Source organism: Cavia porcellus, unplaced genomic scaffold (genome assembly GCF_034190915.1).
Source record: "Cavia porcellus strain 051 isolate PalLab524CR breed Dunkin Hartley unplaced genomic scaffold, mCavPor4.1 scaffold_1, whole genome shotgun sequence".
In the NCBI taxonomy this organism is placed as follows: Eukaryota; Metazoa; Chordata; class Mammalia; order Rodentia; family Caviidae; genus Cavia; species Cavia porcellus.
In genome coordinates this window covers 190,364,092-190,382,442 of record NW_026947484.1, presented here as the reverse complement: position 1 = coordinate 190,382,442, position 18,351 = coordinate 190,364,092, and the positions used below count along the sequence as shown (strand labels likewise).

At 34.0% G+C, this 18,351-nt stretch overlaps 1 protein-coding gene and 1 pseudogene across 2 annotated transcripts in view; both read left to right on the top strand.

The window, feature by feature from the left end:
• Dcaf10 (DDB1 and CUL4 associated factor 10) overlaps positions 1 to 18,351 on the top strand; it is a 61,906-nt gene that overhangs the window by 28,874 nt on the left and 14,681 nt on the right. The window contains exons 3-4 of one of the 2 annotated variants that reach the window (XM_003470883.5): positions 2,008 to 2,205; positions 17,183 to 17,385. In XM_003470883.5, the coding sequence (XP_003470931.1) occupies positions 2,008 to 2,205; positions 17,183 to 17,385 (401 nt within the window). The remainder of the gene's footprint in view (positions 1 to 2,007; positions 2,206 to 17,182; positions 17,386 to 18,351) is intronic. The other variant, XM_063225191.1, reaches the window with a different exon arrangement.
• On the top strand, positions 6,883 to 16,845 carry LOC134470533 (cyclin-G1-like; annotated as a pseudogene).

The window sequence follows — 18,351 nt, the reverse complement described above, 5'->3', positions numbered from 1 at the left end:
AAGATATTGCTGGATTCTTAAAGTAAAATAAAAGACAGAGAAAAAAAAGAATAAAACCATTACTGGATTTCACAGCATTACAGTAAGAAGTCAGCAATGGCTATCATAATGTCTCTTTTTCTTCAAAGTAGCTGTTCATATCATCATGTATAATACAGTTGATTCTTGTAAACTGTGTAGGAGAAGTTCTAGGCATGTGTATGCCCCTACATGTACATCTATCCTTTCTGCATTAGAGGGGGAAAACAAATTACTAGAAAACAAGAAACAAAAAAGACAAATAACAGTAGCAAGGAGACCAAGACAATGACGATTTAGACCTTCAAAACCAGGTGGTAGGAATGTAACTAAGGTTGTTATTTTATGTAGGAATCTTCAAAAGAGTTCCTCAGATCACCAGACCAAACATGCAAAATTGATCCAATCCTATGCATGTTAACTATTTTGTTCCAAGAACTAATAGAATTTGTCGCATAATCATTTCAGCTCTCTTAATTGTGTTTATACAAATTTAGATATTTTTTTCTTTTCCCTTCCTTTTTTCCCTCCTCTTTTTCCCTGAGATATTATTTTTTTTTCTCCTTTAAGCAGATTCTTACCCTTTCACAGTATATATTGAGGATTTTGTATCTTATGTACTCTTACCATTTCTTACACTAAGGAAGGCAATATGGTGTTTACATATGTGAGTTTGATTTATTTCACTTATGAGTATGTCTCAAGTTGTATCCATTTACCTATAAAAATCTCATTCTTTATAGCTGAGTAGTACTCCATTATATAAAGATACCACATCTTTTTTACCCATTCCTCAGTTGATGGGCATTTAGGTTGTTTCTAACATCTAAGCCAGGAATTTTAAAGCCATGATAAGTTTCTGGAAGGTCATGATGATGATTGTGGATATTGAAGTTGATTTCTAACAAGAATTATATATGACTTTGTCTTAGACGACGCTCTAGCAGAGATTAGGAAATTAAATATGATAACCTATGTTAGAGAAACTATCCTGATGTTAAGCAGAAATTCCAGTATGAGTGGTAGATCTGTTATCTATCCATCCATCTCTATCTACCTACCTATCTGTCTATCTATCTCTTATCGGAGCAAAGTCTCACTATGTAGTCCAGGTTGGCCTTGAACTCACTATGTAGTTTAGGCTCTCCTAGAACTCACAGTGATCTTCCTGCCCCAGCCTCCCAAGTGTTGGGATTGCACACAGAGCACCACCACACCTGGTACTCTTAAATGTTTCTATAAACTATTTTCTCTTTAAGGCCTGAGAAATGAGTAAAAAATGATTAAAGCCTGAATTACAGTGTTTTAATTAAGTCCATCTTATAATCTTGAATGGCCTTAATAAAATGTTGCTGAGTTTGAGAAATACTTTTAAGTTAATAGATTAAAAATTAGAGCAATTTGAGTAAGTGTTGCTATGTAAATGTGTTCTGAGTAGAAAGAGGTATAGGGGGCTGGGGATTTAGCTCAGCAACATAAGCACCTGCCTTGCAAGCAGGCGGTCGTGAGTTTGATCCCTGGTACAGGTAAAAAGATTTAAAAAAAAAAAGAAAGAAAGAAAGAAAGAGGTATAACTTGTAGCAAAGTAAATGTTTTTAATTATTTAGAAACCTTTATGCTAACATCTTCTCCTTACCAATCAAGTCTTTAAAATCCCTTTTTCCTATTAAATTCCTGTATCACAATTTTTGTTTCCTAAATTCTAAAGTTCTTTTCTTTCCCTCTGTCACCACCTTCCAAATAAAAACCAGTAATTTAAAGGAAATATATCACTATGTAGCTTTCATTAAATTATGGTAGCCTGACCTGATCCTGTGTTTCTGTGAATTATACTTACTATTCATTGTATATCAGAATCACTAGATCAACACAATAAGTTTGTAGTCCCTTGTTTTTCTTCTTTCTTGGTTTGGTAGTATAGAAATTGTTTCTCAAGTCTATTTTTTAAAAGAAATTGAACAAATCAGTTTTTCTTTTCTGCTTTTGTAGATTTCTTGATAACCGGCTGTTCGCTACCTGCTCTGATGACACTACAATAGCACTGTGGGATCTGAGAAAATTGAACACCAAAGTATGCACTTTACATGGTCACACTAGCTGGGTGAAGAACATCGAATATGATACTAATACAAGACTGTTAGTAACATCAGGATTTGATGGAAATGTCATTATTTGGGACACTAACAGGTTTGTGACTAGCAGATTATGTTAGGATTAATAATAAAACTGTTTTTAAAATATGGTGAACAAATTCAGTATTCTAATCTCAAAAAAAATAAGCTGGCTTTGGGAAAGATAGTCCAAAGGTGACTGTGTTTTGTTACTCACACTTAGTCATATACTGCAACCAAAAATTCTGCAGCTGAGGGTGCAGCCCTGTGGTAGAGCACTTCCCTGACATACTTGAGCCCTGGGTTCATCCCCAGTATTAACTAATTAATAAGAGAAGAGGACAAAGAAAAGACTAAGTAGTATAGTAATGATGAAAACTTTTATAAAATTAGTTTCCTGAGTTTAAGGAAAAATGTTTTTGTTATTTTCATTGTGAAACTATAATGTACTTTACTCTGGTGCTTCAGTTCTAAATCTATTTATTTCATTACTTTTGTACTGTATTTTAATGCTTAAAAGAGTTGTCATTTGAGTTACTGATATCAAAGGGAATATTTTGGAAATGATGTGTAAAGCAGTCATAACTAGGGGAAGTGAGAAGAATATCTACTAGGATTTAGTTGGCAGGAACCATAGTTTCTAGACATTCTACTATACATAGGAGTTTGCACAGTAGGCCAGCTGTCCCACATAAAATGCCAATTTTGCCTCAGTTGTCATTTAATTTCCTTATAGAAAAACTGATTATTTGAAGAGTCAAAATTTGAGTAATAATTTAAATGAGTACTTCTAACTATGCTAAAATAATTGAAATACTCTTTTTATGGGTTATAAGCAAATGGAAATTTTCTTAAAGATTCATAGCCACACATATTATTTGAGCGGAGGAGAGAGCTATTATCTTTAGACATATACTGTATACCTATTAAAATAAATTTATTTATTTTATATATACATATATATGTGGGGTTTTTAAATTTTTATTTAATTTTTTTTTTTTTTTTTTTTTTTTTTTTTTTTTTTTGAGACAGAGTCTTGCTATATAGTTTAGGCTGGCCTTGAACTTATCATGTACCCCAGGTGGCCTCTCAGCATAGTCCTCCTGCCTCAGCCTCCTAAGTGCTGGAATTACAGGCATGCACTATCATGCCCAGCTACCTGTTAAAAGTTAGAGGCAAATATGTTTATTTTAGAAAGACAATTTGGTGTTTAGTCTAGTATTTAGTTTTTGTTGTTCTTGTTGTTTTTGGTGCTAGTAATTAAACTCAGGACCTTGCGCTTGCCAGGCAGGCACCGTTCTGCTGAGCTATAGCTCCCCAGCCTTAGAAAGACATTTGAATAGAAATATAACTGATAACTTCTAAATTAGTAAAAGAGTAAAAAGCTAATAACACATCCAGGACAGTCGAAGTAGAGAAAAAAGGAGAAATCATATAAAAAATAAGGAAACATAAAAATGATAGTCAATCAAAATATCAATAATTATGGTAAAAGCACTAAACTAGCCAGTTAAAAGATAATGTTAAATTGAGTTAGAAAGTAAAACCAAACTTAACGTTTTTTGTAAGGAACACCTAAAACACAAAAAAGTAAAGTTGAAAGTAAAAGAGTTGGAGCAGGGGCAGCAGATAAATAAATATAAGAGAAAAACAGTTATGGCCACACAAACAGAAAGTAAGAGTGTAAGGCAAAAAAATTATTATTTCTAAAAAGATACTATATTAAAAGGCTCTTTTCGCTCATATATATTTCTTATATGCATCTAAAAGCAAAGTCTAAAACCAAAAACAGCAAAAATGGGTAGAATTACAAAAAAAAGTGAGAAATTCCCATCTCTATTAATAATATTAATACCATTCTTTCATTTACTAATGGATAACATAAACAAAAATGAGTAAGAGCTGGGCATAGTGGTGCATGCCTGTAATTCTAGCACTCAGGAGGCTGAGGCAGAAGGATTGTTGCAAGTTTGAGACCAGACTGGGCTGTATAGTGAGACCCTGTCTTAAAAATAAAATAAAAACAAAAAGAAAGAAAGAAAGAGAAAAGGAAAAATGAGTAAGACTATAGAGAATTTAAATACTATTAATAAGCTTGGTAGATTATACATATTTAGAATTCTGCTTCCAACAAGTAGTGAATATATTCTCTGAATTAGATTTAAAACAGGTACAAAAATTAAGCATGTATTAACTTACAAAATAGACCTCAATTAATATTAAAGAAATATTGTCAGTTTTTTTTTTTAAAACTCAGAGCATTTACTTAGCACTGGTAAGTAGAAATTCCCATGTTTAGAAATGTACAGATTGACCTCCTAAGTAATTTTTGTATCAAAGAAGAAATCATAGTGAAATCATTAGACTGCAAATTAATGAGTTTGCTAAAAACAAACAAACAAAAAAAAACTGGAAAACTAAGACTAAAAATTTATAAAAATACAAAAGAAAATATAAGAAAGAGAATTTTTTAAACTGTGGTCTTTGAAAAGGCTAATTGCATAAGCCATTCTCTAAGATTCGTCAAGAGAAAAAAAGAGACAACAAAAAACACAAAATAAGAACAGCTTTATGCCAGTATACTGTACTTAAAACTTTTATGAAAAAAGTACACTTTCACAAAACTGACCAAAGAATAAATAGACCCTCTTAGCAGGACTGATATTTAACCTGTCTATTAATAAAAGAACAGCCCTATCAGCTTTACAGGTAACTTCTAACAAGTATGGCAATAACATTAAAATGTTATTAAACCAGCTAGATTCCAATAAAAGGGAATTCTTACCTCATATATGAAGCTAGTATGACCTGGATATCCAAACTTATAGGTAATATTAGAAGACAAAAATGAAAATCTAACCTCTAATATGAGTGTAGATGCAAATATTCTAAATGAAAGGAAATTAAATCCTCAAGATAATATCACAACCACCTTGAGCTTATTCTAGAAATGGAAAGCTATCTTAGAAATAGAAATTCTTTTAATATGATTAACTACATTAAACAGATAAAATGGATAAAGCCATATGATTGAGTTGAATACAATTCAATATTCAGTCAATTAAAAACAAGGGAATGAGAAATTAAAAGCATTTTTAAAGAAGATTATGAATACTTTTATGGGAGTTAAGTTAGGCAGTTTAAATACCAGAAGACTCAGAAATTACTGAAACTGACCCAAGAATAAATAGAAAATCTATAGGCATACAAACCTTCAATTAAAGAAATTGAATTAATAATTTAAAAATTGTTCCACAGTGAAAAAGCTGAGGCCCAGTGGCTTCACTAGTGAACTTTACTAATCATTTACATAAATAATAATAATAATCCTTCACAAACTATTCCAGAAAATAAAAGAGATAAGAATACTTCTCAACTCAGTTCTTTCAGTCTAGTATAACCTTGACCCCCAAACCAGACAAGCATCAAAATAGAAGACTGCTGACCATTATTCCTGAAAAAATATACAATAATGTTTTTAAAAAACACTAGCAAATCAAATTCAGCAACATACATAAAGGATTATATGTCATCAGCAAGTGGAATTTATTCTAGGACTACAGGGATGGTTTAACATCCAAAAATCAATTAATATAGTACTTTAATAAAGGTAAAAAATCCATATGATTATATTAAGATAGAATTTAACAATCATTTGTTATAAATCTAAGACTAAAGAGGAACTTTCTCAAACGGGTCAAGGTTTCATGCACCTTTAATCCCGTCATTTTAGGAGGTTGGAGCAGGAGGATCCCATGTTTGAGCCTAGTCTGGGCAATTTAGAGAGATCCAAGAAGAAAGAGGGAGAGGGAAAGAGGGAGGAATGGAGAGGCAGAGAGAGACAGAAGCAAAGAAAGAAAAGAAGGAAGGGAAAAAAGGGAGAAAGAAATGAAAAGAGAAACCAAAGGAACTTCCTCAATCTGATAAAGGACATTTATGGAAAATCTAGAACTAAAATCATACTTAGCCAGGGATTTAGCTCAGAACTTTGAAGTGCTTGCTTGGTAAGCATTGAGATCGTGAGTTTGATCCCCGGTACCAAATAAAATAGTCATTACTTAATGCTGAAAGACGGATACATTCCTTTGAAGATTGAGAATAAAGCTCTCACCAGTTTTAACATGGTACTGGTTGTACAGCATTGCTATAGAGTTGCAGTCGGGGAAGACAAAAACAGAGCAACAAGGGATGGAGAGAATGAGAGAGAGAGACAGAGAGAGAGAGAGAGAGAGAGAGAGAGAGAGAGACTGACCAACGACAGACACACACAGAGACACAGGGAAAGGGGTGCATCAGTCTGACTTGGAGGAGGTTAGTGTGGCCATGGTGTGCTGCAGAGACCTCCACTCAGGACATTCTCCCACCCTGGGCCTCTCCCTCCTACCCTCGAGTGCCCTTGCCTCCTAGACCTCTCCTGTTCCCTATAGTGGGGCAGGCCCCCGGGAAGGTGGTCACGCAGAGGAGCCACAGTCTACCAAGATGGTAGAATACTGACAACAACTGACTACCAGAACCACTACTCCAGTTGAGTATCCTGTTGAAACAGGAGGCTAGATGTCAGCCAAAGGTCTGTGACGTGAGACTAGTTGAATCTATACTTTATAATGTCCTCAGAATGACTACAAGTCTGAGGGACTTTAATGTAAAAGGTCTTAGTCTTTTTTTTTTTTTGGTCTTTTTCTTTTTTATCGGTACCAGGGATCGAACTCACGACTGCCTGCTTGCAAGGCAGGCACTTATGCCGCTGAGCTAAATCCCCAGCCCAAAGGTCTTAGTCTTAACTCAGTTCTTTGACTCAGAGACATTTTCTCCAGCTATGAATTTACTGGGAAGATTACCCTCTCACCTTAACTATGTTGGACTGAGCTGCTTTTATTTGGCTGTAAAATCTATAGAAGAGGAAACAGATGTCTCATTGACAATTGACTTGATCCAAGTAAGTCAGTGTAGGTTCACGATTTGAGACTTGATGAGAATGGAAAAGATTGTATTAGAGATGCATTGGAAAGTCAAAGGTACCATTGCCTTTCAATTTCTATAATTCTGTTATTCACTCAAACAAGAGAACTTGCCATTTGAAAGAAAAATAGCCTAAATTTTGAAAGACTAGAAGCTTCCCTTAAGGAATGGCACTGTAGGATCACATTTTCTAAAGCAAAACTTTCTGTGTTGGCCTTACTTATCGTTGCATTGGAGATACAAGCACAGAAGTGTGTAGAGTTAACAGGAGTAGAATGTCTCCAGAAATGTTCTAGGTAAATGGCAGAGGTCTGACCTGGCAAGAGCTTGTATACAAGTATTTAACTGAATAATCATCAAACAAGTAAGTGTTCCAAACCAGGTGTTCAGAAGGTGAAGTGGGTTGTTTCTAGGCACACTGCAGGCAACTAAAGCAAGTTACCACAGAATAACTCACTTCCAACAATTCCTAAGTGCTTCCATAGTTGGTAAATTTGGTTTTTATTCTCTGTATAGAGAAAACTATGTAATTTTCTTTTACATTTTAAGTATTGAAATATTATCTTCAAACTAAACCAGTTGGACTTAGAAAACATGGCATTACCAATCTAGTCAGCTAACATTTGAAACCATTTACTATATATAAGGTACAACACTCTAAGAAAAGGCATTATCCAATCTCTGAGACACATGTTAACCATTTCATTACATTAGGAACTTTAAAAATAAATAAGCAGCTTAGAAAACAGCATCATAAGTAAGGTGAGGTTTTGATTGTTGTTTTTGTTATTTTGTTTTGTTTTGTTTTTTTAAAGACAGGGTCTCATTGTGTAGTTAAGGCTGGCCTTGAGTTCACTGTGTAGCCCAGGCTGGCCTTGAACTCGCAGTAATCCAGCCTCAGCTCCCAAGTGCTAGGATTACAACGTGTGTGCACCATCACACCTATCTCTGAATTTTTAAAGTGGCCCTGAAGTAGTGATTTTTAAATTGTGCATCTTGTTATATGTAGCCCCAAGCTCTAGCTTACCTAAAGTTATTAATAGGAGCAAAAGTTGATCTACATATGAACTAATTTGAGACTGCTAGCTTACAACCAGAATTGTTATGAACTTGAATATTATACCTAAAGAAAAAGTAAGACAGAGCTGCTGATCTCTGAAAATTGATTTCTGAAAATCGCCAGTATGTCTCAACATACTGCTACTGCAGTTGTAATACTAGAAAATAATTATGTTCATTTTAAAAAATGTAAATTCAGTCTGAATATATTCTATATTGTTCTTGGCATCTAAATTTATTTTCTCTCTCTCTCTCTCTCTCTCTTTCTGTGTGTGTGTGTGTGTGTGTGTGTGTGTGTGTGTGTGTGTGTGTGGTTTTTTGAGACAAGGTCTTGCTATGCAGTTTGGGCTCGACTTGAGCTCACTTTTTAGCCCAGGCTGGTCTCAAACTCGCAATGATCCTCCTGCCTCAGCCTCCCAAGTGCTGAGATTACAGGTGTAAGCCACCACATTCAGTTCTTTGGTATCTAAATTTAATTTATAGTAACAATTTATCTTTCCCTACTCAAAGCTAAATGTTAACATTTAACAGCTCTACGTATGATTATGAAACTTAGGTAGGAAAAATTTACTTTTAGCAGCCAGTAGTATCAGAATGACTGCAAGTCAGTTGTCAGTAGGACATTTTTTTCTTCTATAGATTTTACAGCCAAATAAAAACAGCTCAGTCCAACATACCCAAGGTGAGCTGTACCTTCATTTTAGACAGCAATCTATCCAATAAATTCGCAGAGAAAATGTCTCCATATCAAAACCAAAGAACTGAGTTAGACTAAGATCTTTTACTTCATAGCCCCTTAGTCTTGCAGTCAGTTTGATAGTAACTTATCCAACTTTTGATAAGTTGTAGCTTTTTGTTCTTTATATAAATAGTATTATGGGAGCAAGAAAAACATTCTTTGAATCCTTCTCCACAGCTCTGAACTGTGATTCCATAATGTTAAATGGATTTAACTGAGGAAGCCTCAGAACGTTATAGCTGGATTAGTATGATGTTCTCCAGCTTGGGAAAGCTGCTTAACTAATGTAATGCTGTAGTAGAAGTGTTTAGATTTGCATTCACCTGTAAAGCTAAAGGCATAATTGTGAAATACTTAGTACCAGCCTGAAGAGGTGAACTGTGGATCTTTATTTCTAACATTAATCTAACTTTCTATATTGGATCCATATATTTAGGTGATATTGAAAATGGTAATTTACTTAATTTAAATGTTAAATTTTAGATTATGAAGCTTACATCAAAACCAGTGTTTAATACATGCACTTTTTAAAAGCCATAATAAGGGTTGTATTCTAGATAATGATCTGTTGGCACCCATAATATAAGTAGTAGATAATTCAGACATGAGAATGTTATTGCTATGTGGTAGTTACATTTAAATTAAAAGACATTTTGTATTGAGCCAAAATGTAGACCTAGTAAGTTTGGTGTATTCAATGAGCTGTCTTTAAATTATTCTAAAAAACAGGTGATATTTGTATGATGTTTGTATTTCTATACAGGGCCAGGGGTTTAGCTCAGTGGCATAAGTGCCTACTTGACAAACATGAGGTCATGAGTTCAATCCCTGGTACAAAAAAAAAAAAAAATTCTATACAAAATCTACTTCCTCAGTCTAGTTCCATTATAAAAATGTTTTATTATATTCCATAATAATTCAGAGTCAATTATCACTCTGAAAACTTGCTTTACCCTAAGTTCTGACTAGATAAAACACTCCAGATTTTACTATATAGTGTTTCTATAAAACTGTCATTGCTTCTAGTTTGTTTATTTTTAAAGGAACAGAATATACTTTCACAAATCTTTATACTGTGTCTTAAGGAAAGTAAACAGATTCCTCCATAATTATGAGATTGCTGAGGTAGTGTTTGAAATTCTCCATGTGAGCTAGTGAATGTAGGGAAATTACATATATTGTTAGTATTGTAAACATTTACTCAGTGCAGCCTGAAGTCTGACTTTATCCAGAATGGATGTAACCAATTTTTACATCACGTTACAGATAAATAAGCATTAAAGATAAACCAAAGAACCGTAGTATATTCTACCTTTAACATATTGTACACCATGTTTTGTGATTTATGTTGTGTAAACCATGATTTTGTAAGCCATGTTTTGTGGTAGTTTTACCAAAAGGCTAGTATATTTCAATATTTTGAAACCATCAATAATTAATTTTGAGTTGGCAGAGGTAACTTAACCAACTATCATTATATTTGGAACTAAGAAATACACCTTTCAGTAAAATTATTGAAATGCAAAGAAGAAAAGGAAAGGAAAAAGGAAAAATAACCAAATTAGAAAGGAAAAGAGCCCAGAAGCAGATTTGATCCTCTATGTAGAAAATCTTAAATCCACAAAAAACCCTAAAAGTGTTTCTACTTACAAAGACTGAGTATTCACAATACTATTAAAATGAATAAAGTACACATTTGGACAGATAGAGGATTTTCCCAGGATAATGAGTCCCTGGAGTTGATCCTCAGCACAACTACAACCACCCCATAAAGAAGTGCATACATGGTTTGTACAGTGGAAACTATAAAAATTGGCTGAAAAGAAAGATAAGTTATAAACGAATGGAGAAATATCACATGCTGATGAATTGGAAGACAGTACAAGTATTAGCAAGAATTTGGATAAAATGTAACTTTAATTCCTAGAATCTGCATTGCCAGTGGGAATGTAAAATGTTACACCCATTTTAGAAAACAATTTGACAGTTTCGTAAAATTTTAAAATAGAATTACCTTATGAACTACTCTTAGCTCTATCAACCCAAGAGAACTGAACACATAGGTCTACTCAGAGACTTGATATGAATGGTTATAGTGGCTTTACACATCACGGTCAAAAAAGAAATGAAACTAATCCAAATATTCATTCTCTGGTAAGTAGATTTTTAAAAGCAGGATACAACAATACTATTTGGGAATGAAATGAACAAAGTATTGAGGTATACTACAACATGAATAACCTTTAAAAGTTATGCCAAGTAAAAAACTGATACTGCAAAAGACCACTTATAGTATGATTCTGTTTATGTGAAATGTCCATGATAGGCAAGTCTTCAGAGACAAAGTATACAAGTAGTTGCGCATAGAGCTAGGAATGGAAACAGATGGTAATTGATAATGGTCAGGATAATAAAAGTCTTCTAGAACTGGATTATATTGATTGTACAATGTGGTAAAATTTACTAAAAATCATTTAATTGTGCATTTAAAATAAATCTTGCTTGTAAATTTTTCCTCAATAAAGTTGTTAAAAAGACAAACCATTAATTAAATAGAAATAGGCACTCATCAGAAGTATAGCATGAACCTTCAGTACATTTTTAAAGATGAACATTTAAAATTTTCTGTAAGAAGGAGAATACAGTCCCCATGTTACTGTCCTTATTGTCATGGGTGGGAAGGAAAAGATTCCCTAGTGTAGTAAAAGAAAGAAAAGTCTATGTGAAATTTAATGTCATTCACAGATCACGTGATTATGTACTGCCAATGGCCATTACCATTTTACACTTCCACCAGTCATAATGTTTCTAGTAATGAGTGTTCCAGTTTCTCCACATTCTTGCCAACAGGGGTTGGCGAACTCTGTAAAGGACCAAGTATTAAATGTCTTAGGCTTTGTGTACTGTATGGTCTCTGAGCAGTCATATGTAAATAAAACATGGATGCATTGGCTGTGTTCATATAAACTTTCTTTATAAACACAGGCCAGTGGGCCAAATTGGACCATAGGCCATAGTTTTCCAATCTTGGTCTATATAAAAATCCTAGAAATTCTTTAGAGGAATTATAAGAGTAGGGCTTAAGCAAGACTCCTGGATATAAGTTATGGAAAATAGTATGGAGGTTCCTTAAAAATCTTAAAATGGAACAACCATATAACCCAGCAATTCCTGTAATAGATATATATTGCAGAATGTACTTCTATGTTCATTGCAGCATACAGTAGCCAAGATAATCAACCTGTGTCCATCAACAAAGGAATGTGTTTTTTAAATGTACTCTGGAAAAATATTCAGCCTTTTAAACAAAAAGTAAATGTTATCATTTGGAGCAACACAGATGGACCAAGGAAAACATGTTAAAATGAAATAACGAATATTGCTTTTATGTGGACTCTAAATAAGTCAGACTCACAGAAGCAGAGCGAAGATAGGTGCAGAGGAGTCAGAGGATAAAAAATTTCAAACAGGAAAAGTAAGTTCAAGAGGTTGGCATTACACATAGTGACCACAGTTAACAACAATGGTTTGTATGCTTGAACATTTCTAAGGGTAGATTTAAGTGTTTTATCACAAGTAAATAAGAATGGTGATGCATATGTTAATTAGTTTAACAGTGTATGTCGTATGTATATACCATGTAGGCTGGGTATAGCTTAGTGGCAGAGCACATACTAAACATACCACAAGGCTGGGCTGAGGATATAGCTCAGAGGCACAAGTACTCATCTGGCAAGCACAAGGTCCTGAGTTTGGTTCCCTATACCAAAAAAAAAAACATACACAAGGCTTCAGGTTCATCCTAGCAACACACACACAAAAGATCGTTTTAGGTACCATAAATATACACAATTCTTTGCTAAAAATTAAAGAAAGATTGTTAGAAATTAGGTAAGAGAGGGGGCTTGGGATTTAGCTCAGCAGCATAAGCACCTGCCTTGCAAGCAGGCGGTCGTGAGTTCAACCCCCGTACTGATAAAAAAAAAAAAAAAGAAAGAAAAGAAAAAGAAACAAAAAGTGTAAAAAAAATTAGGTAGGAGAAAAATGTGTTCTGCTTAGTTATTGTTGTGATTATATCACAATCATTTAAAATTTTTCATAATCAAAAAATTTAGTTGTACATAGAAATATATTACAATAGAAAATGTGTAACTTTTAAGGAGAAACTTTGTAAAATTTTAAATTATATTACTGATTACTGAAGACCTAAATAAAGTCTATATATGAGAAGACTCAAAAACTATAATAAACAGATTTTGAAGGAAAGAGCATAAACTAGAACACCTCAAAAATGGATTCACCCTTATTTAGCCTGGCATGGTGGTACATGTCTGTGAAGTTCCCAGTCAGCTTTACTTCCCCAGTCTTAAAATGAACAGACCATCAAGGACAGACATTTGAGAAAAATTATTAATACAGAGACAGTGGAAAGAGTTTTGGAATAAACAGAGACTGCATAAGCAGAAGAAACATGTTTAAAAAGCTATTCATGCTGGAAACACACATCTGTGATCCCTGAGAGGCTGAAACAGGAGCATCCAACCCTACCTGGGCAACTTGGCACCTTAGCAAAACCTTGTCTCTAAAAAGCTGGGGATGTAGTTCAACGGGAAGACCTTGGGTTCAGTCTCCAATACCACCAAACCAAACCAAACCAAACAAAAACCAAAGACTTCTAATGCTTGAAGCAAACTTGGAATGCAACAAAGAAAGGAAATGTCCAAAATGGTAATGTTGTGTTATTTAACATGGGTAATGCGTCACAAGTGTTTACTTTTCTTTAAACTTTACACAGTGTTTTGGGAGGCTGAGACAGAAGGATCCCTGTGAGTTCAAGGATAGCCTGAATTACATAGTGAAACCCTGTTTCCAAAAAAATAAAAAAGACCAAAAATCTACACATTTTATTTTTTGTATATATGATATAGTTTGTGATTTCTAGAGTAGAAAGGAAAAAAAAATAGACACGGTGCCAGGTGTGAAGGTGCCCAACCTGTAATCCCAGTTACTCAGCAGGCTGAGACAGGGGGGCTGCAAGTATGAGGCCAGCTTGGATAATTTAGCAAGACCCAATGTCAAAATCAGGAAATAAAGAGCTGGCTGTAGCTTAGCAGCTTTTCCTGGATCCGATCTAAGAGAGAGAGACCAGAAAAGCAAACTTTGAAAAACACCCTAACATGTCCAGGATGTTCTCCAGCTTTGTGCTTGAGAAACCGTGTGTTTGGACCTCACTGAGAAGAGCCTTTGAAAAAGTCACAACACCGCAGTTCAGAAGAAAGGAAGAGAGTTAAGTAATCAAAAAGATGCTTCCTCTTGATGTGGAGGTACCTGTCTCCAGAATTGATCTAGAAAATGTTAAACATCTTAAGAGTTATTAACTACTCTGAGGATTTAGCCCAGTGGTGTTAGCACCTGCCTGGTGAGCACAAGGTTGCGAGTTCAATTCCCAGGACCTAAGAAAAGAGTTATTAACTACTCTGAGGATTTAGCCCAGTGGTGTTAGCACCTGCCTGGTGAGCACAAGGTTGCGAGTTCAATTCCCAGGACCTAAGAAAAGAGTTATTAACTATGCGGACTCAATTATAAAGTAGGTTTGAGTACATAAAAGATGGCTCGACCCTGGAGTTAAAAGAAACGTGGGATTGGTCATAAAATAAAACAGCTGAAGTAAATGCAAAGCAAGAAATTCTACAGAATGAGGAGGAAAAGGCCAAAGAAATTAAGATACAAAAAGAAGAAAGAAAGAGATGTAGAGGGCCTGTCCTGGAGACACATGATGTATGCATAATATGCATACCTGAAACAGGGCAAAGCAATAAAATGGAAACTACTTAAGGAATTAATTTTAAAAAACGTTACAGAGTTGAGCAAAGTTGGCTAGCAAATGAAACGTACAGGGGCCTTAAAAATTTAATGAAAATGCAACTCCCAGATACACCCTAGTGACTTAAATTTCAAGGATAAAGAAGAAATTTTTTTCAAGTATCTAGACAGAGAAAGCAGCAAAATTCAGGCTGACATTAGATTTTTCTTTTGCATTTGTAAATGCCAGAAGGTAGTGAACAATATTCAGAGCTTTAAAGGAAAATAATTGTGAAATAAGAATAAATACAGTAAGTATTGTTGTATGAAGGCAGCTAGAAGACATTTTCAGATACCAAAGGATTAAATGTATCGACCAAGAACCTTCTCTGAAAAGTTTGCTGAATGATTTATTGTAGCCAACAGAAAAATTTAAGAATAGGTACACAATTGTATGGAAGATTTGATAGTAATCATTAAAACTAGTTAAGAAGCATGAAGTCTAAAATCGTTACACACAGGATAAAAACCTGAATGTAAAATAGACTTTATAAGCTAGTTCTGAAATTCTCAGTTTATATAGTTTTAAACTGTCAAAGTACTTGTTAAATATTCAATGTATTGGACAAATACTGTTTTATTTTTGCTGTGTAAAATTATAGATAAAGATGTATGTTGTTAAGCCAAATATATATTAGATAAAAATACTTTGTCACTGGGCAAGACAAATACAGTAATGACATTCTAAATGTTAATTTGACTAAATCGAAAAATGGTACAGTATAATTTCCCTTTTTAAAAAAACTAGCAGATTTAGAATGTGAACACTAGCTGAGTATAGTGGCATATGCTTATAATCCCAGCACTCAAGAGGCTGAGGCAGGAGGATCACCATGAGTTTGAGGCCAGCCTGGTCTACATAGGTCAGCCTGAACTACATAGTAAGACCCTGCTCAAAAAAATTCTTTTAAAAAGTTAATACTCATAAAGCAAGGAGAAAATTTCCAAAGTACTGGTTGGAGAGTGAAGGTTAAAATGAACTGTTTGAAGTACTGAATTGGCAAATTACTGCATCAAAAAGTAATCAATTTGTCGTCAAGTTCTGGACAAAAATAGAATACATTCATTCCAAATTTCTCACATGAAAAGAAGTGGAAAATGAAAAATTAGCAAAAGAAAAATACCAAGGAAGTGTTAAAATTTGCATAAAAGATATTGACAAAGATACAGGTGAATTGTAAACTTTAATCTCCAGTTAATAAGATCCAAATTGAATCTTTGATCCAAAATACTCACATATATAAAACAAAGATTTAAAGTATTTAAAGGTAACAGAAACTCTTCAGGTCATAGAAATGGAGAGCAACATTTTTATTAGGGAAAACAAGGGGATCACAAGGCATTTCACTTTTAAGAGACAGTTGTATTAGTATGTTAACATTTTTTGTTCAGTATCTTGATGCAGGTGGTAAAACTTGCATTGTCGACTGGTGCAGATACAGATATTGTAGAACACATTTTAAATTAGTGCATTTTATTGACTTAAAATTCACTAGATAATCCTTCATTTAAAGAGAACTCCAGTAGCAAGAAAATAAGTCATTCAGAATATAACAGAGAAATAAGGAGATACAATACATGAAAGAGCAATTCTGAGATAAAGAGAGTCAAATTTAAAGGATCAAACATCTATTTTTGAAGTCTAAAGAATACAGAAAATAGGTGAGAGCAATTTAAAATAATTACAGAATTTTCCAGATTTTTTTTTAAGATTTAGAAAGTCAAAGGCTGGGGCCATAGCTCAGGGGCACAGTGCCCCTGGCAAGCATGAGGTTCTGAGCTTAATACCCAGTACAAAAAACCCCAAAAACATAGAAAGTCAAATGAATATCAAAAACATTTTTAAAAATCTTCATTGACAGATAGCAAAGTAAAACTGCAAAACTCTAAAGACAGAATATTAGAAGTAATAAAGATAAATTATCCAAAGTAACGAATAGATTGATACAGATTTAGTTATTAATAATGAAGCTAGAACTCAGTGAAATATTATCAATATTCAGAAAGAAATAATGATCAATCCTAACTTGTAATCTCCATTAAACCTTTATTCAAAAGGAATAAAATATAAAATTTCCGAAAAATAAAAAAATAAAATTTACTTCAACAGAACTTTACTTTTAAAAAATTCTGAAATATCCCTGAGAAAAAAAGATGCTTGTCTCAAAAGTCGATAATGAAAGAATAGTAAACAGAAAATTGCAAAGTATGTGTGTAAACCTAAATATAGATTGCTAATCCTAGTATTTGGGAGGCTGAGGCAGGAGGATTTCCAGAAAGCTCAAGGCCAGCCTGCCCTACATGATGAGACCCTGTCTCAAAAACAAACAAACAAACATTGCCGTAAATTCCACTGTGAAGGGAAAATAACTTACTATCACTAAATCACTATATTTATGATTACTAGGTTCTGTTGATTTCATTTCCTCTGTAGGTGTACAGAAGATGGGTGTCCCCATAAGAAATTCTTTCACACGCGTTTTCTCATGAGAATGAGATTAACACCAGATTGTTCCAAAATGTTGATCTCAACATCTTCTGGCTATCTCTTGATTTTGCATGATCTCGACTTAACCAAATCTTTAGAAGTAGGCAGCTATCCCATTTTGAGAGCAAGAAGAACTACATCAAGTTCAGGTAAGCTTTTCTTTTCTTTCTTTCTTTCTTTCTTTCTTTTTTTTTTTTTTTTTATTAGGAAACAAGTTTTCTAAAGCATCCGAGACACTGGAGATGGTATGTGTTGCTCTTCCAAAAATGGTAGCAGGGAAAAGGATTGAAAATTAAAGGGCATTCCTTTTTTGTTTTGTTTTGTTTTCTTCTTTTTCTTTTTGCAGTACTGAGGACCAAACCCAGGACCACTATATATCCCCAGCCCTTTTTATTTTGAGACAGGACCTCACTAAGCTGCTTGATCTGGCCTTAAACTTGAGTCCCCAGCCTCAGCTGCCAGAGTAGTTTGGATTGCGGATGTGTACACTGCATGATTGTAAAAGGCATTCATTAGAAAACTCACTAAAAATGTTTTTCCACAGAAGTGTACTGGTCCATATGCATCTGTGGCATAGCATGGATTTGTGCCTCTGTATCACAAATGGCCTAGGAAGAATAACTGCTCTTAAAATTCTTTTAGTTTGGTGCTAGCCAGAAAATCATTTTGAATCATTACTATCTCAAAAATTAGTGATAGTTCAAGATAGTATCAGTTTTCTGAAGTCCTGTAGGAACCAAGCAGAACTTTTAAATTATGATAATTACAATTGTGGTGATAAGTGTATACACTGTACCTAGACTTCTGGATGACCAAATGCAGGTATCTCGTGCCATCTTGTCTTGTAATACCCTCTTGCCAATTCTGTATCCCTTCTCCCATTACTAATTGCATTAGACAATTGCATTAAGTGAAGTTGGAGGTCAGAAAAATTTACGTACTATATTTTATCAACGTTATGTAATTTAAATGATTATATTTCATCTATCTTTGTAGAACAGGATTATAACAGATATAATGTTATAATGTTACTTTTTTGAACAGAAACACAGATTGTTCATGAAGTGCTATTGAAAGGGAACTTCAACAGATGGGACTCTTTCTCCATGGTGCAC